The 21,152-nt window shown below is 53.7% G+C and overlaps 3 protein-coding genes across 3 annotated transcripts in view; all 3 read left to right on the top strand.

Moving 5' to 3' along the window:
• LOC100592793 (ryanodine receptor 1) overlaps window positions 1–2,908 on the top strand; it is a 137,751-nt gene extending 134,843 nt beyond the window's left edge. Inside the window, exon 93 of the mRNA XM_030822220.1 lies at window positions 2,822–2,908. The gene's annotated coding sequence lies outside the window, so the exon portion shown is untranslated. The remainder of the gene's footprint in view (window positions 1–2,821) is intronic.
• LOC115837362 (ryanodine receptor 1-like) lies at window positions 680–5,969 on the top strand. Its single transcript, XM_030823127.1, has 4 exons — window positions 680–766; window positions 2,822–2,908; window positions 4,227–4,478; window positions 5,835–5,969. Exons 1-4 carry the CDS (start codon window positions 680–682, stop codon window positions 5,967–5,969), a joined length of 561 nt encoding a protein of 186 aa, XP_030678987.1.
• Window positions 5,970–7,695: 1,726 nt separating this feature from the next.
• LOC115837361 (ryanodine receptor 1-like) lies at window positions 7,696–21,072 on the top strand. Its single transcript, XM_030823126.1, has 11 exons — window positions 7,696–7,725; window positions 8,322–8,447; window positions 11,216–11,346; window positions 11,442–11,502; window positions 13,620–13,766; window positions 14,008–14,142; window positions 18,452–18,608; window positions 19,453–19,517; window positions 19,606–19,706; window positions 20,042–20,093; window positions 20,838–21,072. The coding sequence occupies exons 1-11, from the start codon at window positions 7,696–7,698 to the stop codon at window positions 20,931–20,933; spliced, it is 1,101 nt and encodes a 366-aa protein (XP_030678986.1). The 3' UTR covers window positions 20,934–21,072.
• Window positions 21,073–21,152: the final 80 nt, after the last annotated feature.

Below are 21,152 nucleotides of genomic sequence, written 5' to 3'. Positions count from 1 at the left end.
CGTTCCCTGCTCACAATCCTTATTCCAACCTCCATACCTCTGTTCATCGGGGCCACCCACCCACACTTCCACCTCCATCCTCTGTCCAGACCTACATTCAATGAGGCCACCGCTCTGGCCTTCCCACTGTGGCCTGTTTTTGGCTGTCAGCCCCTAGAGTCTCAGTCCCTCCACCACTCCCAGTGCTGCTGTGGAGGTCTGAGCTCTCCCAGTTCTTGGGGAAGCGCTTATCTCATCCAGGCCAGGAAGAAGGGTGGGTGTTGGGAGGCAGGTCCCAGGGTTCCCTCCATCCTGTCTCCTCTCCAGGCCTGGCCTGATAGGAGGGGGTGAGGGAGGCTGGGCACGGTGGCTCACACCTGTAATCCCAGCACCTCGGGAGGCCGAGGCAGGCGGATCGCTTGAGGTCAGGAGTTCAAGGCCAGACTGGCCAACATGGTGAAACCCCATCTCTACTAAAAATACAAAAAAAAAAAAAAATTAGCCGGGCATAGTGGTGCATGCCTGCAATTCCAGCTACTCAGGAGGCTGAGGCATGAGAATCGCTTGAACCCAAGAGGCAGAAGTTTCAGTGAGCCAAGATCATGCCACTGCACTCCAGCCTGGGTGACAGAGCAAGACTCTGCCTCAAAAAAAGTGGCGGTGGGGGGCAGGGGGTCAGTAAGGGAATCGTGGAACAAAGATGGTTCCGTCAGAATTTGTGGGAAGAATGAGGGATGGAGGGAAAGGTGGAGAGAAAGAGGGAGAGATGGAAGATGTTCCTGGCCATGTGAGGGGGCTCATGCCTGTAATTCCAGTACTTTGGAAGTCCAAGGTAGGAGGATCACTTGAGCCCAGGAGTTTGAGACAAGCCAGGGCAACATAGGGAGATCCCTGTCTCTACAAAAGAATTTTTTTTTTTTGAGACAGAGTCTTGCTCTGTTGCCCAGGCTGGAGTGCAGTGGCACAATCTCAGCTCACTGCAAGCTCTGACTCCTGGGTTCATGCAATTCTCCCTCCTCAGCCTCCCGAGTAGCTAGGACTACAGGCGCCTGCCACCACGCCTGGCTAATTTTTTGTATTTTTAGTAGAGACAGGGTTTCACTATGTCAGCCAGGATGGTCTCAATCTCCTGACCTCATGATCCACCCGCCTCGGCCTCCCAAAGTGCTGGGATTACAGATGTGAGCCACCACACCTGGCCGAATTTCTTTCTTTTTTTTTTTTGAGACGGAGTCTCACTCTGTCGCCCACGCTGGAGTGCAGTGGCATGATCTCGGCTCACTGCAAGCTCGGCTCACTGCAAGCTCCACCTCCCGGGTTCAGGCCATTCTCCTGCCTCAGCCTCCCGAGTAGCTGGGAATACAGGCTCCTGCAACCACACCCAGCTAATTTTTTGTATTTTTAGTAGAGACGGGGTTTCACCACGTTAGCCAGGACGGTCTCGATCTCCTGACCTCGTGATCCGCCCGCCTTGGCTTCCCAAAGTGCTGGGATTATAGGCGTGAGCCACCGCGCCCGGCCTGGCCGAATTTTTTTTAATCTTTTTTTTTTTTAAATTACTGCTCCTTGCAGAGCAGGGCTACCCTATAGGCAGTGCACCCAGAGTAGCCAAAAATGTTTTTTTAATTAGCTGGGTGAGGTGACACATGCCTATAGCCCCAGCTATTCAGGAGGCTGAGGCGGGAGGATCACTTAAGCACAGGAGGTTGAGGCAGCAGTGAGCTATGATTGCGTCACTTCACTCCAACCTGGGTGAGAGTAAGACCTTGACTCAAAAAAAAAAAAAGTTCCCTTTCATCTTCTGTAAAGCAGGCAGAGTGACAGGTGGGGTAACCTCACTCAGGAAGCAGCATGGCCAAGTGGCTTGGAGCTTGGACTCTGGAGGCTGACTGCCTGGGTTCAAATCCCAGCTCTGCCACTCATTGGTTATGTTACCTTGAGCAAGACACCACTTCCCCTGAGCCTCAGTTTCCTCATCTGTAAAGTGCACATAACAGTAGTACCCACTTCACAGGGGTGTACTGAGAATTAAACAAGTTCGTGCAAATAAAGCTCTTAGCCCAGATGTTGGTATAAGCAAGACTCAATAAATAGGAGGTTGAGGCCAGGCGAGGTGGCTCACACCTATAATCCCAGCACTTTGGGAGGCCAAGGTGGGTGGATCACCTGAGGTCAGGAGTTTGAGACCAGCCTGACCAACATGGTGAGACCCCGTCTCTACTGAAAATACAAAGATTAACTGAATGTGGTGGTGCACACCTGTAATCCCAGCTACTTAGGAGGCTGAGTCATGAGAATTTGAACCCGGTAGGCGGAGGTTGCAGTGAGTCGAGATGGCACCACTGCATTCCAGCCTGGGTGACAGAGTGAGACCTTGTCTGAAAAATAAATAAATAGGCTGGGCGCAGTGGCTCAAGCCTGTAATCCCAGCACTTAGGGAGGCCGAGGAGGGCGGATCACGAGGTCAGGAGTTTGAGACCAGCCTGGCCAATATGGTGAAACCCTGTCTCTACTAAAAATACACAAATTAGCTGGGCGTGGTGGCGCACGCCTGTAATCCTAGCTACTCAGGAGGCTGCAGCAGAGGAATTGCTTGAACCCAGGCGGCAGAGGTTGCAGTGAGCCAAGATCGTGCCACTGCACTCCAGCCTGGACGACAGAGCAAGACTCCGTCTCAAAAATAATAATAATAATAATAATAATAATAATAATAAATAAATAGGAGGTTGTAGGAAAGATATTGAGAGCCCAGGTACTTTGATTGCGGGTAAATGATGGGATGAATTCTCCAGGGAAGAGGCTGATCTGTGAGCGCTTTCTCTCTTTTTTTCTTCTCTCTCAGAACTACCTGTCCCGGAACTTTTACACCCTGCGGTTCCTTGCCCTCTTCTTGGCATTTGCCATCAACTTCATCTTGCTGTTTTATAAGGTGCTGGTCCTGAAGGGCTGGAAGGGTGGGGCCCTTATCCATGCTGTGGGATGGGAGGCTCAGCCCCTATCAGAATTTCAGAGTTCCTCCACTGAAGGGACGAGGTATTGGGCTCAGGGTCCTTAGGAGGGTTCAGGCTGGACACCTGGATCCTGGGACCCCCCTCCATGGGGGTGAGTAGGGGATACCTGGATCCATCTAGGACAGAAGCCTGAGTGTCTGTGGGAGTTAGAGCAGGAGCAGGAGCTGAGTTCTCTGCTCAGCTCGGCCACATGCCAGTCCTGTGCGCCTGGGTGCAGGCCCTCAGCTCTCAGCAACACCCACTGATTCCGTTAAGCATCTTTGCTTTCACATAAGCTAAACAGAAGTTTGCAGGGAGGAAGAAACGGGCCGCTCACAGAATGGAAGGAATGGGCTAAGAACCAGGCCTCCTGAAGGACAAAGGGACCCTTGGGGTCTTGCCAGGGGTCTAGATAACAGGACAGTAAGGTAGACTAGAGAGATCGAAGCATGGCTTCTGTGGGACCCAGTCCTGCTCCACTGCCCACTGGCGCATGACGTTAGGCAAGGTGCTTACCATCCCTGTGCCTCAACTCCCTCATCTGTAAAATGGAATACCTCTTAGAGCTGTGGGGATTGAAAGAGGATAAGGCACCAGGCACAGTGGCTCACACCTGTAATCCCAGCACTTTGGGAGGCCGAGGTAGGTGGATCACCTGAAGTCCGGAATTCAAGACCAGCCTGGCCACGTGGTGAAACCCCGTCTCTACTAAAAATACAAAAAAAATTAGCCAGGCATGGTGGCGGGCACCTGTAATCGAAGCTATGCAGGAGGCTGAGGCAGTAGAATCCCTTGAACCCGGGAGGCAAAGGTTGCAGTGAGCCGAGATTGCACCACTGCACTCCAGCCTAGGCGACAAGAGTGAAACTCCATCCACCCCACCAAAACAAAGAGGATGAGTATGTGTAAGGCACTTAGAGCACCAGTACCTGGCATATAAAAAGCACTGTGTAAATGTTTAGCTGCTAATAATTTTCATGTTAGTGTTAATATTAGTGGGCAGTCTCTTTAGGGCTCCACTATCAAGATGAACCAACTCTGTCTTCAGTTCTGTGCCGCTCAGTTCAATAGGCTAATTCCCAGGTCAGAGTCTGATTTGCTAGCTAGGGCCCTAGGCCTACCCCTTGATCTTGATTGACAGCCACACCAAGACTGTATCTGGTATGGTCCCAGTCCAATCTCGGGAATGGAGGCTCAATTTTGTGAGTGGGCTCTGCATGTGGCAGACCCACAGATGGATCTCTGTCCCCATTTCAGGTCTCAGACTCTCCACCAGGGGAGGAAGACATGGAAGGCTCAGCTGCTGGGGATGTGTCAGGTGCAGGCTCTGGTGGCGGCTCTGGCTGGGGCTTGGGGGCCGGAGAGGAGGCAGAGGGCGATGAGGATGAGAACATGGTGTACTACTTCCTGGAGGAGAGCACAGGCTACATGGAGCCCGCCCTGCGGTGTCTGAGCCTCCTGCATACACTGGTGGCCTTTCTCTGCATCATTGGCTATAACTGTCTCAAGGTGGGCACATGGCCATGGTTCTGCACAAGGGCTTATTGCTGGCTGGGGGTGGGGGCAGTGCTGGAGCACTGGCTGGGGTTGGGGGCCCTGAAAGTGGTTGGGACAGAGGGGTCCTGGGGTTGGGGTGAGGGCTGGGGAACTGGGTACAGGATTGGGGTCTCCAGCAAGGATGATAGGGGTCTCCAGCAAGGACATCATCAAATTGGGAACAGACACAGCTTATAGCTGAGGAACTGGGTTCTGGACCACTGTCTTGATACTTTACTATTGAACTAGAGTTCTTTGGGCTTAAAACTTTCGTACAAGCTGTTCCCTCTGCCTGCAATACTTTGCCCTGCTTCCACCCCCTTGCACCTGCCTCTGTTTTATTCATCCTTCAGTTCTGAGTTCAGACCTCCCTCCCTTGGGAAGCCCCAGGTGGCATCAGGCACCACTCCTGGGCTCCCACAGCTCCCCTGTTCTCACATCCTGGCCCAATCCCTCTGCCTGTGCCCCACCTCCATTCCAGTCCTGACCCCTCTATGCCCCTACATCCCAGCCCTGACACCCCCGCCTGTGCCTCTCCACGGCCAGCCCCGACTGCTCTGCCTGTGCCCCCCAATTCCAGCCCTTACCCTTCTACCTATGCCCCCCATCCCGGCCCTGACCCCTCTATCTATGCCCCCCCATCCCGGCCCTGAGCCCTCTATCTATGCCCCCCTATCCTGGCCCTGAGCCCTCTATCTATGCACTACATTCCAGCCCTGACCCCCCTGCCTGTGCCTCCCCCATCCCTGCCCTGACCCCTCTGCCCATGTCCCCACATCCCTGCCCTGAACCCTCTGCCCATGTCCCCACATCCCTGCCCTGAACCCTCTGCCCATGTCCCCACATCCCAGCCCTGAGCCCTCTGCCCATGTCCCCCACATCCCAGCCCTGAGCCCTCTGCCCACGTCCCCCACATCCCAGCCCTGACCCCTTTGCCCACGTCCCCCACATCCCAGCCCTGACCCCTCTGCCCATGTCCCCCACATCCCAGCCCTGAGCCCTCTTCCCACGTCCCCCACATCCCAGCCCTGACCCCTCTGCCACGTCCCCACATCCCAGCCCTGAGCCCTCTTCCCACGTCCCCCACATCCCAGCCCTGAGCCCTCTTCCCATGTCCCCCACATCCCAGCCCTGACCCCTCTGCCCATGTCCCCCGCATCCCAGCCCTGACCCCTCTGCCTGGACCTCCTCATTTCTACCCTTATCACGGGGAAAGCACTTCTGATGTGGGGTCACACACAGACTCCAGCAAGATCTCATGGCTTCTGCTGAGACTGTGGTCCAGCCAAGGTGCCTGATGCCCACCCTTGGCCTCCTCCCACTATCCAGGTGCCCCTGGTAATCTTTAAGCGGGAGAAGGAGCTGGCCCGGAAGCTGGAGTTTGACGGCCTATACATCACGGAGCAGCCTGAGGACGATGACGTGAAGGGGCAGTGGGACCGACTGGTGCTCAACACGCCGTAAGGACCCAGCCCCCACCTCAGGGTGGCAGCAGGAGACCTCGGTTTCCACCCAGTCCAGGCTGGGACCCCAAAAAACTAGGGTTTCGGGCTGGGCACAGTGGCTCACGCCTGTAATCCCAGCACTTTGGGAGGCTAAGGCAGGCGGATCATGAGGTCAGGAGTTTGAGACCAGCCTGGACAACATGGTGAAATCCCGTCTCTACTAAAAGTACAAAAATTAGCTTGGCGTGGTGGCGGACGCCTGTAATCCCAGCTACTGGGAAGGCTGAATCAGGAGAATCACTTGAACCCGGGAGGTGGAGGATGCAGTGAGCCGAGATTGCACCATCACACTCCAGCCTGGGCAACAAGAGTGAAATTCCATCCCCCTTCCCCCCAGCAAAAACAAAAACAAAAACAAAAACAAAAAAAAACCCTAGGGTTTCAGTCCCTGCAGGCCCTGCCTCATTCTCCCCAAGTCTTACTCTTCGTTTCCGTAAAAGAGGCACATTTCCCGTGCATTACAGCATCTGTGTGGGTGAGGTTGGCACACGGAGATTCCTAGACTTGAGGCCTGGAGGTTCCTGTTCGGTGACTCTGGGGTGTGAGCCCAGGAACCCATATTTTAAACCCTGTCTCCAGGTGTGATTCTTACTCAGGTGCAATGAGTGCAAAATAAAAAACATGGCCAGGCGCGGTGGCTCACGCCTGTAGTCCCAACATTTGGAAGGCCAACGTGGCAGATCACTTGAGGTCAGGAGTTTGAGACCAGCTTGGCCAACATGGTGAAACCCCATCTCTACTAAAAATACAAAAATTAGTCTCTGCACTCCAGCCTGGGCAACAGAGTGAGACTCCATCTGAAAAAAAAAAAAGAAAAAAAAAGAAAAGAAATCATTAGGGGCCCTAGGGGCCACACTCAGTGGCTCATGCCTGTAATCTCAGCACTTTGGGAGGCTGAGGCAGGAGGATCCCTTGTGCCCAGGAGTTCAAGACCAGCCTGGACAACATAGAAAGACCTCTATCTTTAGAAAAAAAACAAAAGAAAAACCTAAAAAGTTAGCCAGACATGCTAGCCTGGCTAGCGCATGCCTGTAGTCTTAGCTGTTTGGGAGGCTGAGGCTGGAGGATGACGTGAGCCCAGGAGTTCCAGGCTGCAGTGAGCTATGATTATGCCACTGTCCTTCAGCCTGAGTGACAGAGCAAGACCCTATGTCTGGGGGCAAAAAAAAAAAAAAACGAATAGGAATTGGAAGTGCAATGAATTGAAGCACTTCAAATAATTGCAAATCCGTGAATTCATAATCAGTCATCGCTCCACCCTCTCAAAAAACAAAACTCGTGGCCGGGCGCAGTGGCGGACACCTGTAATCCCAGCACTTTGGGAGGCCGAGGCAGGCGGATCATGAGGTCAGGAGATCGAGAGCATCCTGGCTAACACGGTGAAACCCCGTCTCTACTAAAAATACAAAAAAATTAGCCGGGCGTGGTGGCGGGTGCCTGTAGTCCCAGCTACTCAGGAGGCTGAGGCTGGAGTATGGCGTGATCCTAGGAGGCGGAGCGTGCAGTGAGCCGAGATCTCATCACTGCACTCCAGCCTGGGTGACAGAGCAACACTCCATCTCAAAACAAAAAAAAAAAAAAAAAAAAAACTCAGCCAGATTTGAGGATGTTAGAGCATCAATTTGTCACTTGGAAAACTGGTAAATAAAGGGCCAGAATCATGAAATTAAATGAAATCAACCAGGATGAGGAAGCAGGCAGTTCCACTGGAGTTGGTGCCAAGTCAGGCTGCTGGTTTGGACTCCTCCCTGCCTGTCACCACGCCAGAGCCTCTTTATCAGAGTGCCATTCCGAGGTCTTTTTTGCACATCTGACTCTGAATGCAAGTTCTCTGCCTCATCTGGGGTCCAGCAAAGATGGCAGTGGGGTCCCCACTGTTCAAGGTTTCTACAAGAAAAGCAGTGGAGCCGGGCGCGGTGGCTCACGCCTGTAATCCCAGCACTTTGGGAGGCCAAGGTGGGTGGGGGGGGATCACCTGAGGTCAGAAGTTCGAGACCAGCCCGGCCAACATGGCAAAACCCCGTCTCTACTAAAAATTCAAAAATTAGCCAGGTATAGTGGTGGGCGCCTGTAATCCCAGCTACTCGGGAGGCTGAGGCAGGAGAATCGCTTGAACCTGGGAGGCAAAGTTTGCAGTGAGCCGATATCACACCACTGCACTCCAGCCTGGGCGACAGAGTGAGACTCCATCTCAAAAAAGAAAGAAAAACAGTGGAGTTTCAGCCAACCCTGGCGTGGCTGACAGCTCTGATCCCTCTGGCCCTAACATCTTACACTCACACTTTCTCTCTCTCTCTCTCTCTCTGTGCAGGTCTTTCCCCAGCAACTACTGGGACAAGTTTGTCACGCGCAAGGTGAGAGGACATGGATGCACTGGGTCCTGGATTGGGTCCCTGCCTGCCACCAGGCCATCACAGGCCTGCCAAGCACTTGCTTGGTGTGTGACCTTGGGCAGAGGTTTTTTTACCTCTCTGAGTAGCACCTCAGTTTCCTCATGGGGAGGTGGGCATAGTAAGCTTGCTTCCCTTTCTTGAATGGGCACATGGAAGGAGCAGAGCATCAAGGCTGAGCGCGGTGGCTCACGCCTGTAATTCCAGAACTTTGGGAGGCTGAGATGGACGTAACACTTGAGCTCAGGAGTTTCACAGCAGCCTGGGCAACATGGCAAACTGTCATCTCTACCAAAAATACAAAAAATTAATGTGGTGCCGCATGCCTGTAGTCCCAGATACTCAGGAGGCTGAGGTGGGAGGATCGCTTAACCTAGGAGGCAGAGGTTGCAGTGAGCCAAGATTGCGCCACTGCACTATAGCCTGGGTAAGAGAATGAGACCTCATCTCAAAAAAAATAATAATAACAAAAAATAAAAAAAAAATTAAAAAGCATAGCACAGTGCCTGGCACAGAGTGAATACTCAAGAAATACTGGTTGAGGCCGGGCGCGGTGGCTCACGCCTGTAATCCCAGCACTTTGGGAGGCCGAGGTGGGCAGATCACTTGAGGTCAGGAGTTTGAGACCAGTCTGGACAACATGGCAAAACTGCATCTCTACTAAAAATACAAAAATTAGCCGGGCGTGGTGGTGGGCGCCTGTAATCCCAGCTACTTGAGAGGCTGAGGCAGGAGAATCACTTGAACCCGGGTGGCAGAGGCTGCAGTGAGCCGAGATCGCGCCATTGCACTCCAGCCTGGGTGACAGAGCGAGACTCCATCTCAAAAAAATAGAGAAATACTAGTTGAAAGAGAGGAAGTTAGCAATATGTCTTAAGCACACACACTCTGGAACCAGATTGCCTGCTTTTCTTTTTTTTTTTTTCCTTTGAAACAGAGTCTCGCTCTGTTACCCAGGCTGGAGTGCAGTGGCACAATCTCAGCTCACTGCAACCTCCACCTCCTGGGTTCAAGTGATTCTCCTGCCTCAGCCTCCCAAGTAGCTGGGATTACTGGCACCCACCACCACGCCCGGCTAATTTTTGTATTTTTAGTAGAGACGGGGTTTTGCCACGTGGGCCAGGCTGATCTCCAACTCCTGACCTCAGGTGATCCACCCGCCTCGGCCTCCAAAAGTTCTGGGATTACAGGCACGAGCCACCGCGCCCAGCCGATTGCCTGCTTTTCTACTTCTGGCTTATTGACCTTTCTGTACCTCATACTCAAAATGGGGTAATAATACGGCCAACCCTGTAGGGTTGTTGTATTATATACTACATGAGCAGCATCTGGCATATAGGAAAACGCTAGATATGTTGGCTGTTACTATATTTCGTTCACTCATATTTACAGAGTGCCTATTATGTGCCAGGAACAGTTTCAGAAACCTGGGATCCCGTGGTAAACAAAACAGTGATTCTGATGTTCAAGTTGGAAAGACAGATGATGAACACAAGTACAGTATGTCAGTGGTGATAAATGCTGTAGAAAAAAACAAAGTGGGCTGGGAGCAGTGGCTCACGCCTGTAATCCCAGCACTTTGGGAGGCCAAGGTGGGCAGATCACTTGAGGTTAGGAGCTGGAGACCAGCCTGGCCAACATGGTGAGACCCCGTCTCTACTTAAAATATAAAAAATTAGCCAGGCGTGGTGGCGGGCGCCTGTAATCCCAGCTACTTGGGTGGCCGAGGTGGGAGAATTGCTTGAACCTGGGAGGCGGAGGTTGCAGTGAGCCGAGATCGTGCCACTGCACTCCAGCCTGGGCGACAGAGTGAGACTCCGTCTCAAAAAAAAAAAAAAAAAAAGAAAAAAGAAAAAAAGTGGTAGCCGAGTGTGGTGGCTCATGCCTATAGTTCTAGCCACTGGGGAGGATCACTGGAGTCCAGGAGTTCGAGATCAGCTTGGGCGATACAGTGAGACCCCATCTCACATAAATAAAGCAGTGAAGAGGGGTGGGGAGTGTGCGTGTGTTCGCCAGGAGAGGTTGCTGTTGTATATCAGGAGCCAGAAAAGGTCATACTCATTAATAGGGAGGTGAGGAAATAAGCCAGTGGAAATGTGAGGGAGGTGTCCTAGACTGGGGAAACGGGCAGTGCAAAGGCCCTGAGGCAGGAATGTGCCTGGTGCATTTGCAGAACTGTGAGGAGGCCAGTGTGGTTGAAGGGTGACAGGGAGGAGCTAAGTTTATAGGTGACAGGGGCCCAATTATATAGGATTCCTGGCCTTCCTACCTAAAAGTAATAAATTATTTCAATTAATTTGGCTAATGAATTAGCTGGACCTTTATTGCTTTTGGATCCTACCCCTGAGGATCTGAAGAAAGCTGTGGCACCTTCTTCCCAGAAAAAATGCACCCACCCCCAGCCAGCCATGGTGCCTCACACCTGTAATCCCAGCACTTTGGGAGGCCGAGGCGGGCGGATCACCTGAGGTTGGGAGTTCGAGACCAGCGTGACCAACACGGAGAAACCCCGTCCCTACTAAAAATACAAAATTAGCTGGGCATGGTGGCACATGCCTGTAATCCCAGCTACTCAGGTGGCTGAGGCAGGAGAATCACTTGAACCCGGGAGGCACAGGTTGCAGTGAGCAGAGATGGCGCCACTATACTCCAGCCTGGGCGACAGAGGGAGACTCTGTCTCAAAAAAAAAAAAAAAAAAAAATGCACCTCCCATTTCTCACTCAGAGTTTGGAGTGTCCCCAGAACCCCCTTGCAGGCCACGACACACACCCGCATTCCAGCTGTGTCTACACAGCCTGACACTCTCTTGTGCAGGTCCTGGATAAACATGGGGACATCTACGGGCGGGAGCGGATTGCTGAGCTACTGGGCATGGACCTGGCCACACTAGAGATCACCGCCCACAATGAGCGCAAGCCCGACCCACCGCCAGGGCTGCTGACCTGGTAAGCCCAGGACACCCCTGCACAGGCCTGGGGCATGCAGGGGAAGTGACTGGGGTCTGACACTCAAGCATCTCCTCCCACCCCCGCCCCCACAGGCTCATGTCCATCGATGTCAAGTACCAGATCTGGAAGTTCGGGGTCATCTTCACAGACAACGTGAGCAGGGGCCCACAGATTGGGGAGGGACTCTGCAGGGTTGGGGCGTTAGGAGGGTTCCCAACGTCGGGTGTTCCTGACCAGAGAATGACTCCTGGGACCCTGAGTGGCTGTGACCCTAGGGTATCTTCTTATCCACACAAGGCTGCTTATCCCCCAGACGTCTTATTATTATTATTATTACTATTTTTTTTTTTTAAATAGCTGGGATTGGGTGTGGTGGCTCACGCCTGTACTCCCAACACTTTGAGAGGCCAAGACTGGTGGATCACTGGAGCCAGAGTTTGAGACCAGCCTGGGCAACGTAGTGAGATCCTCTCTCTACAGAAAATTTAAAAATTAGCTGGGGCTGGGCGTGGTAGCTTACGCCTGTAGTCCCAGCACTTTGGGAGGCCGAGGCAGGCAGATCACTTGAGGTTAGGAGTTCATGACAAACCTGGCGGCCGGGCGTGGTGGCTCACGCCTGTAATCCTAGCACTTTGGGAGGCCGAGGCGGGTGGATCACAAGGTCAGGAGATCGAGACCATCCTGGCTAACATGGTGAAACCCCATTTCTACTAAAAATACAAAAAATTAGCCGGGCGAGGTGGCGGGTGCCTGCAGTCCCAGCTACGCGGGAGGCTGAGGCAGGAGAATGGCGTGAACCCCGGGGGGCACAGCCAGCAGTGAGCCAAGATTGCACCACTGCACTGCAGCCTGGGCAACAGCGAGACTCCGTCTCAAAAAACAAAGAAAAACAAACAAAACAAGACAAACCTGGCACTGGGCCTGGCAGCAGGCGCCTGTAATCCCAGCTACTCAGGAGGCTGAGGCAGGAGAATGGCTTGAATCCAGGAGGTGGAGGCTGCAGTGAGCCAAGATCGCACCACTGCACTCCAGCCTGGGTGACAGAATGAGAATCCATCTCAAAAAAAAAAAAAACATAAAAAGAAAACAAAAAGTTAGCCAGGCAGCCAGGCACAGTGGCTCAGGCCTGTAATCCCAGCACTTTGGGAGGTGGAGGCAGAGGACTGCTTGAGCTCAAACGTTTAAGACCAGCTTGGGCAACTTTTGTAGAGACAGTGAAACCCTGTCTCTACAAAAAATACAAAAATTAGCCAGGCGTGGTGGTGCACACCTGTAGTCCCAGCCACTCAACAAGCTGCGGTGGGAGGATGGCTTGAGCCCAGGAAGCAGAGGTTTCAGTGAGCTGCATGTGCACCACTTCACTTCAGCCTGGATAACAGAGCGAGACCCTGTCTCTAACAAAATACAGAGAGTGGCCAGGTGCGGTGGCTCAGGCCTGTAATCTCAGCATTTTGGGTTGGGAGGCCGAGGTGGGTGGATAACTTGAGGCCAGGAGTTAGAGACCAGCCTGGCCATCATGCTGAAACCCCATCTCTACTAAAAACACAAAAATTAGCTGGGTGTGGCGACCCACGCCTGTGGTCCCAGCTACTTTGTCGGCTAAGGCAGGAGAATCGCTTGAACCCGGGAGGTGGAGGTTGCAGTGAGCTGAGATTGCACCACTGCACTCCAGCCTGGGCAACGGACTAAGATTCCATCTCAAAAAAAAAAAAAAAAAATTAGCTGGGTGTGGTTACCCACACCTGTGGTCTCAGCTACTTGGGAGGCTAAGCGAGGCTAAGGCAGGCTTAGCCTCTTTTGCTTGAACCTGGGAGGCGGAGGTTGCAGTGAGCTGAGATTGCGCCATTGCACTCCAGCCTGGGTGACGAGTGAAACTCCATCTCAAAAAAAAAAAAAAAGACAGAGGAAGAGACGGTGGAATCTTGCTATGTTGCCCAGACTGGTCTTGAACTCCTGACCTCAAGTGATCCTCCTGCCTCAGCTCCCCAAAGTTCTGGGATTACAGGCATGAGCCACCACACCTGGCCCAGAGCATCCTTTGGTCCCTCAGTGTGCCCTTAGATTCCCAGATTATTCCTTCTGCAGGGCGCTCTCATCTGCCCGCAGGACGCTTTCTCACTCAGAATGCCCCGATCCTCCATGTACTCCCCAAACGGAGATGGCACCCGACCCCCAGGGCACAGCTGACTCTCCCAAGTGGCCCCTACCCTCCAGAGTGCTCCTCGTGTGTCCCTGCCTTCCCCCTGACCCCTGGCCCTGTGTGCCCACAGTCCTTCCTGTACCTGGGCTGGTATATGGTGATGTCCCTCTTGGGACACTACAACAACTTCTTCTTTGCTGCCCATCTCCTGGACATCGCCATGGGGGTCAAGACGCTGCGCACCATCCTCTCCTCCGTCACCCACAATGGGAAACAGGTGTGGGGAGGACCTGGCTGTGGGGCGTGGGCCAGCAGGGACCAGCGTGGCAGTGGGTGGTGAAGGGGTGAGGGCCAGGCAGCTGGGCTGAGGAGGGGCAAGGCCAGGTGGGCTGAGCCAGGGGTGTGTGGGGCTGCAAGGTAGAGCCACAGGGACTGAACCAGGGCCAGGACCCAGAATGGGCAGGGCGGGGGGAGGGCAAGCCCAGGGCGGAGCTGACCTGGCCCCGTCCTGCCCCCAGCTGGTGATGACTGTGGGCCTTCTGGCGGTGGTCGTCTACCTGTACACCGTGGTGGCCTTCAACTTCTTCCGCAAGTTCTACAACAAGAGCGAGGATGAGGATGAACCTGACATGAAGTGTGATGACATGATGACGGTGAGCCCCTCCCCCAGCACTCTGGGACCCTTCCTTCTCGCATCTGTTGAAGGAGTTAATAATGGTACCTCCAGGCCGGGCGTGGTGCCTCCAGCCTGCAATCCCAGTGCGTTGGGAGGCCGAGGGGGGAGGATTACTTGAGTCCAGGAGTTGGAAACCAGCCTGGGCAACAAGGCAAAAATCCTGTCTCTATAAAAAAAATTTGGCCAGGCGCGGTGGCTCACGCCTGTAATCCCAGCACTTTGGGAGGCCGAGGCGGGTGGATCACGAGGTCAGGAGATTGAGACCATCCTGGCTAACACAGTGAAACCCCGTCTCTAATAAAAATACAAAAAATTAGCCGGGCGTGGTGGCAGGTGCCTGTAGTCCCAGCTGCTCAGGAGGCTGAGGCAGGAGAATGGCATGAACCTGGGAGGCGGAGCTTGCAGTGAGCCGAGATCGTGCCACTGCACTCCAGCCTGGGCGACAGAGCGAGACTCCATCTCAAAAAAAAAAAAAAAAATTTAAACATTAGCTGGGTGTTGTGTTGTGTGCCTGGAGGCTAAGGCAAGAGGATCACTTGGGCCCAGCAGTTGGAGGCTTCAGTGAGCTACGAACGGGCCACTACACTCCATCCTGGTAGACAGAGGGAGACCCTGTCTCTAAAAACTGAAAATAGTACCTACAGTTTGGTGAGCTGATGCATGCCAGGCACGTTTTTTTTTTTTTTTTTTGAGATGGAGTCTCGCTGTGTCGCCAGGCTGGAGTGCAGTGGTGCAATCTCAGCTCACTGAAACCTCCACCTCCCGGGTTCAAGTGATTCTCCTGCCTCAGCCTCCCAAGTAGCTGGGACTACAGGTGCGTGCCACCACACCCAGATAATTTTTGTATTTTTAGTAGAGACAGAGTTTCACCTTGTTGGCCAGGATGATCTCCATCTCTGCCTGTGCCCTCGTGATCTGCCCACCTCGGCCTCCCAAAGTGCTGGGATTACAGACGTGGGCAACCACACCCGGCCTCATTTGAGCTTTCAAACTGTTATTATTGGAAAGGCACTCAGGGAGCGCGCCCCTGCTGCTTATGAGCCATGTGAATTTTGGGCAGGCTACTCGACCTCCTGCCTATGCCCTGGGGGCCTCACCTGTAAAATGAGTGTGTAATAGTAGTTCCTTTTAGGTCTAATAGGTGCTCCCTGGCTATCGAAGACTTAAAATACTTAGACCAGTGCCTTGCACAGTGACTCACGCCTGTAATCCCAGCACTTTGGGGGCCGAGGCGGGCGGATCACCTGAGGTTGGGAGTTCGAGACCGGCCTGACCAACATGGAGAAACCCCGTCTCTACTAAAAATACAAAATTAGCCAGGCATGGTGGCACGTGCCTGTAATCCCAGCTACTCGGGAAGCTGAGACAGGAGAATCACTTGAACCCGGGAGGTGGAGGCTGCCATGAGCCGAGATTGTGCCACTGCACTCCAGCCTTGGCAACAAGAGTGAAACTCCGTCTCAAAAAAAAAAGACTTAGACTAGTACCTGGCACATCCTCAGGATTATATAGATGTTAGCGTCTATCATCATTATCCACAATTAAAAGTTTCGCCCAGGCCGGGCGCAGTGACTCATGCCTGTAATCCCAACACTTTGGAAGGCTGAGGCAAGAGGATTGCTTGAGCTTGGGAGTTTGGGGTTGCAGTGAGCTGTGATTGCGCCACTGCACTCCAGCCTGGGTAACAGATTGAGACTCTGTCTCAAGTTTAAAAAAAGTTTCACCCAAGGTATACCCAGCGTTCAATGCATATTTATATTTTCTCTTCTATTCTAATAATGGTGATCATAACTCAAATTGATGTGAACTTACTAGAGACACAGGCCACAATTAAAAGAATCATTTCTGGGGTTTATCTCCAAAGATGTCCTGCAGTCTGGCTCCCTGGGTTCCTCCCTGCTCTCAGGACAAAGTCCAGCTCCTCAACCTGACATCTGAGGCTCTTCCAGACACGGCCTCACTGCCCACAGCCTTGTTCTCATTATAGTCACTTATCTTAGTTTTTACTCTAGGCTGACTGTTCTCTCACATCCTGGGGACACAAAAAGAACAAGTGTATGCCGGGCGCTGTGGCTCACGCTTTTAATCCCAGCACTTTGGGCGGCCAAGGCAGGTGGATCATCTGAGGTCAAGAGTTTGAGACCAGTCTGGCCAACATGATGAAACTCCGTCTCCACTAAAAATACAAAAATTAGCGGGATGTGGTGGTGTGTGCCTATGATCCCAGCTACTTGGGAGGCCGAGGCAGGAGAATCTCTTGAACCCCGGAGGCAGAGGTTGCAGTGAGCCGAGATCGTGCCATTGCACTCCAGGCTGGGCAACAAGAGCAAAACTCCGTCTCAAAAAAAAAAAAAAGTACAAAAATTAGCTGGGTGGGGTGGCACGCACCTGTAATCCCAACTACTCAGGAGGCTGAGGCAGGATAATCTCTTGAACTCAGAGGCGGAGGTCGCAGTGAGCCAAGATTGCACCACTGCACTCCAGCCTGGGCAACAGAGCAAGACTCTGTCTCAAAAAAAAACAACAAGTGTAAAGTTGTTCCCAAATGCCAGGTAGACCATGCTCCCTCCCCACCCCCACTCAGACCCTTCTTGTGGCTCCCCGGCCCGCTGTAGATAAAGTCGAATCACCCTGCCATGGCTTACAAAGCCTGGGAAGAGCTGGCCCTGCCTGGGTCTAACCGCAAACCCTCTTGCTTTTTGCCTTCTAGCCGCCTGGTCCTCTTTCAGTTCCCCTAGGACTGCGTGTTTCCTCCCAACTCAAGCCCTTTGCACCTGATGTTCTCTCTGTCCCCTACCCCAGGCCCAACATACACACACAGCCCATTTGCTTGATACCTCACCTTTCCACTTAAATGCCATGTCCTACAGGAAGCCTCTTGACCATGGGCTGGGCCAGGGCCTACAGAGCCACGTGCCCAGGCCCTGCCTCATCTCTCTCCCTGCTCTCCTGCACAGGAGCTCTATTTTCCAGCCTCACCCAACCATTTGCAGTTCCTCACAGCAGCGAGATGTATTCTTTCCTCACAGTGGTGAGGCAGCATGTGGCTTTCTCTGCTGGGAACACTCTCTCCCACCACCCCTCCACCTAACGCCTCCTTTAGGTTTCAGCTCACACCTGCCTCCTCTTCCAGGAAGCCTCACCTGATCACCTAGGCTGGATCAGATGCCTCCAGTGGGCTGTTAAAGCTTCCAGTGCTTCCCCCAGCTCATCCCTGGTCACACTGTGCCTCCCCACCCCAGCCTCGACCCTCTGCCTGTGTCCCCCAACCCCAGCCCAGACCCCTCTTCCTGTGCCCTCCCATCCCGGCCCTCACCCCTCTTCCTGTGCCCTGCCATCCCAGCCCTCACCCCACTGCCTGTGCCCTCCTGTCCTCGTCCTCACCCCTCTGCCTGTGCCCCCCTATCCTGGCCCTGACCCCTCCGCCTGTGCCCCCCACCTATCTCGGCCCTCATCCCTCCATCTGTGCCCCCCATCCATCCCGGCCCTGACCCCTCTGCCTGTGACCCCTATCCTGGCCCTAACCTCTCGGCCTGTATCCTCCATCCTGGCCCTGACCCCTCTGCCTGTGCCCCCCACCCAACCTGGCCCTGACCCTTCTGCCTGTACCCCCGCATCCCAGCCCTGACCCCTCTGCCTGTGCCCCCCTATCCCGGCCCTGACCCCTCTGCCTGTGCCCCCCTATCCTGGCCCTGACACCTCTGCCTGTGCCCCCCTATCCCGGCCCTGACTCCTCTGCCTGTGTACCCCCTATCCTGGCCCTGACCTCTCTGCCTGTGCCCCCTATCCCAGCCCTGACCCCTCTGCCTGTGCCCCCCCATCCTGGCCCTGACCCCTCTGCCTGTGCCCCCTACCCAACCTGGCCCTGACCCTTCTGCCTGTACCCCCCAATCCCAGCCCTGACCCCTCTGCCTGTGCCCCCCCTATTCTGGCCCTGACCCCTCTGCCTGTGCCCCCTACCAACCTGGCCCTGACCCTTCTGCCTGTACCCCCCAATCCCAGTCCTGACCCCTCTGCCTGTGCCCCCCCGATCCTGGCCCTGACCCCTCTGCCTGTGCCCCACACCCAGCCTGGCCCTCACCTCCCTGCCCGTGCCCTTCCTGTCACAGCCCTGACCATTTCTGGCTGTTGGTCCCTGTCTGATGCCGTATCTGGGAGCCCTTTGAGGGCAGGGCCCAGGGCTGTCTCAGTCGTTACCATGTCTTCAGCCCTGCCTTTCCCGGGGCCCTGGCTGGTACTCAGTGAGTGTCGAATGAATGAGTGACCAGTGTGCCCCTCTCCCTCAGTGTTACCTGTTTCACATGTACGTGGGTGTCCGGGCTGGCGGAGGCATTGGGGACGAGATCGAGGACCCCGCGGGTGACGAATACGAGCTCTACAGGGTGGTCTTCGACATCACCTTCTTCTTCTTCGTCATCGTCATCCTGCTGGCCATCATCCAGGGTCAGTGCTGGGCGTGGGCGCTCAGGGCCCGGAGGCAGGCTGGCTCCATGGCTAAGATTGCGGCCCAGGGGCCAGTCAGCCTGGATTCACACCCCATCTCTACCTCTCGCTACTGTGAGACCTTGGGCAAGTCGCCTCTTGGGGCCTCAGTTTCTCCATCTGCAAAACGAGGGTGTCAGTGGTACTAACCTGTTGTGATGAGGATTAAGTCAATTCATAGATGCTCAGTGCCTGGCTCATATGAGTGCTCAATAAAGGCCTGATATATATATATATATATATATATATATATATGTTTATTTATATATATGTGTTTATATATATGTATTTATATATGTGTGTGTGTGCGTGTGTGTGTGTATATATATATATATATAATTTTTTTTTTTGAGAGGGAGTCTCGCTCTGTTGCCCGGGCCAGAGTTCAGTGGTTCAGTGGTGCAATCTTGGCTCACTGCAACCTCTACCTCCCAGATTCAAGCGATTCTCCTGCCTCAGCCTCCCGAGTAGCTGGGACTACAGGCACACGCCACCACACCCAGCTAATCTTTTTTTATTTTTTTATTTTTAGTAGCGAGGGGGGTTCACCATGTTGGCCAGGCTGCTCTTGAACTCCTGACCTCAGATGATCTTCCTGCCTCAGCCTCCCAAAGTAGTGGGATTACAGGCGTGAGCCACCGCACTTGGCCGATAAAGGCCTAATATTATCTTCTTAGGAAGCAAAATTAGGGGTGAGATTAGGGAAATGGGGGATGGAGGGCAAGCCCTGGAGGTAGGTAGCTAGAGAGGGGGGATTCTGAACCAGGTCAGAGGTCGGGCACTGACTTGCGTCCTGCCACCCCAGGTCTGATCATCGACGCTTTTGGTGAGCTCCGAGACCAACAGGAGCAAGTGAAGGAGGATATGGAGGTGGGTCATGTCAGGGGGTGACCCAGAGGGATTACGGGATTCAGGGGGTCAATTGGGCCTCCACTCTGATGTCTCTTGCCACTCGCAGACCAAGTGCTTCATCTGCGGAATCGGCAGCGACTACTTTGATACGACACCGCATGGCTTTGAGACTCACACGCTGGAGGAGCACAACCTGGCCAATTACATGTGAGCACGGACACACTGGCCAATCAGGAGGGTGGGGGGCATGGCTGCCAATAGCCAGGGGTGGGGTACTTAGCTTTGGCCAGTTAGGAAAGGGGGTGTAGTGTCCATGTGGGCAGATTCCCTGCCAGCCAATCAGAAGGTAAGGGTGGGGCCCCACGAGATGGTTCACACCTGCAAGCCCAGCACTTTGGGAGGCCAAGTGGGGAGGATTACTTGAGGCCAGGAGTTCGAGACCAGCTTGGGCAACATAGCAAGACTTCCTCTCTACTATAAATAAAAAATAAAATAAGTTAAGGGTGGTTCTGACGTGTCTCCTGGGGTCCCCTCACCCTCAGGTTTTTCCTGATGTACCTGATAAACAAGGATGAGACAGAACACACGGGTCAGGTAAGGGGGTGTTAATGGGAGGACAGTGGGCAGGACATGGAGCCCTTTAACATAAGGCCAGTCAGTAGGTGGCAGTAAAAAGCTCCTATCAATATCAAGGGTTAGGGCTAGGGCTGGGGCTGGGCACGGTGGCTCACACCTGTAATCCCAAGACTTTGGGAGGCCAAGGCGGGTGGATTACTTGAGGCCAGGAGTTCAAGACCAGCCTGGCCAACATGGTGAACTTCTGTCTCTACTAAAAATACGAAAATTAGCAGGGCATGGTTGTGCATGCCTGTAATCCCAGCTACTTGGAAAGCTGAGATGGGAGAATCGCTTGAACCCAAGAGGCAGAAGTTGCAGTGAGCCAAGATCATGCCACTGCACTCCAGCCTAGGTGACAGAGCGATACTCCATCTCAAAAAAATGGGTTTGGGGCCGGGCGCGGTGGCTCACACTTGTAATCCCAGCACTTTGGGAGGCCGAGGCGGGCGGATCACGAGGTCAGGAGATGGAGACCATGGTGAAACCCCGTCTCTACTAAAAATACAAAAAATTAGCCGGGGTGGTGGTGTGCACCTGTAGTCCCAGCTACTCTGGAGACTGAGGTGGAGAATCGCTTGAGCCAGGAGGCTGCAGTGAGCTGTGATTGTCGCCACTGCACTCCAGCCTGGGCAACAGAGCAACACTCTGTCTAAAAATATATATATATGTCTCAAGGGTTTGAAGATGTGACCAATGAACTCTTTCTATCCCTAATCCTAGGAGTCTTATGTCTGGAAGATGTACCAAGAGAGATGTTGGGACTTCTTCCCAGCTGGCGATTGTTTCCGCAAGCAGTACGAGGACCAGCTTAGCTGACACACCCCCAGCTGGCCCTCCACCCCCACCTCAAGTGCCTTATTCTCACAGCAAGCCCCTTAGTCCCCACACCCCTCCCCCTAAGGCAGCTGGAGGAGAGGTGACCTAGTACTGGACAATAAATCTGTGCTACGCCCCCAGCATCACTGATTTGGCCTGTTGAAATTGTGGAGGAATGGACATCCAGAAATTGTTTCCCCCAAGAAAAACAAGATGACA

This window comes from Nomascus leucogenys, chromosome 11 (assembly GCF_006542625.1).
Source record: "Nomascus leucogenys isolate Asia chromosome 11, Asia_NLE_v1, whole genome shotgun sequence".
Lineage (NCBI taxonomy): Eukaryota > Metazoa > Chordata > Mammalia > Primates > Hylobatidae > Nomascus > Nomascus leucogenys.
The sequence above is the reverse complement of the archived record's forward strand: the minus strand, read 5'-3'. Positions and strand labels throughout refer to the sequence as shown.

Excerpts from the sequence above, each read along its gene's own strand:
- LOC115837361 (XM_030823126.1), top strand. The coding sequence starts at position 7,696 with ATGAGGAAGCAGGCAGTTCCACTGGAGTTG. Across the intron at positions 8,448-11,215 it reads GCCTGCCAAGCACTTGCTTG|GTCCTGGATAAACATGGGGA; the intron begins GTGTGTGACCTT and ends TCTCTTGTGCAG. Across the intron at positions 14,143-18,451 it reads AGTGTGATGACATGATGACG|TGTTACCTGTTTCACATGTA; the intron begins GTGAGCCCCTCC and ends CCTCTCCCTCAG.
- LOC115837362 (XM_030823127.1), top strand. The coding sequence starts at position 680 with ATGGTTCCGTCAGAATTTGTGGGAAGAATGAGGGATGGAGGGAAAGGT. Across the intron at positions 2,909-4,226 it reads TCATCTTGCTGTTTTATAAG|GTCTCAGACTCTCCACCAGG; the intron begins GTGCTGGTCCTG and ends TCCCCATTTCAG. Across the intron at positions 4,479-5,834 it reads TTGGCTATAACTGTCTCAAG|GTGCCCCTGGTAATCTTTAA; the intron begins GTGGGCACATGG and ends CCCACTATCCAG.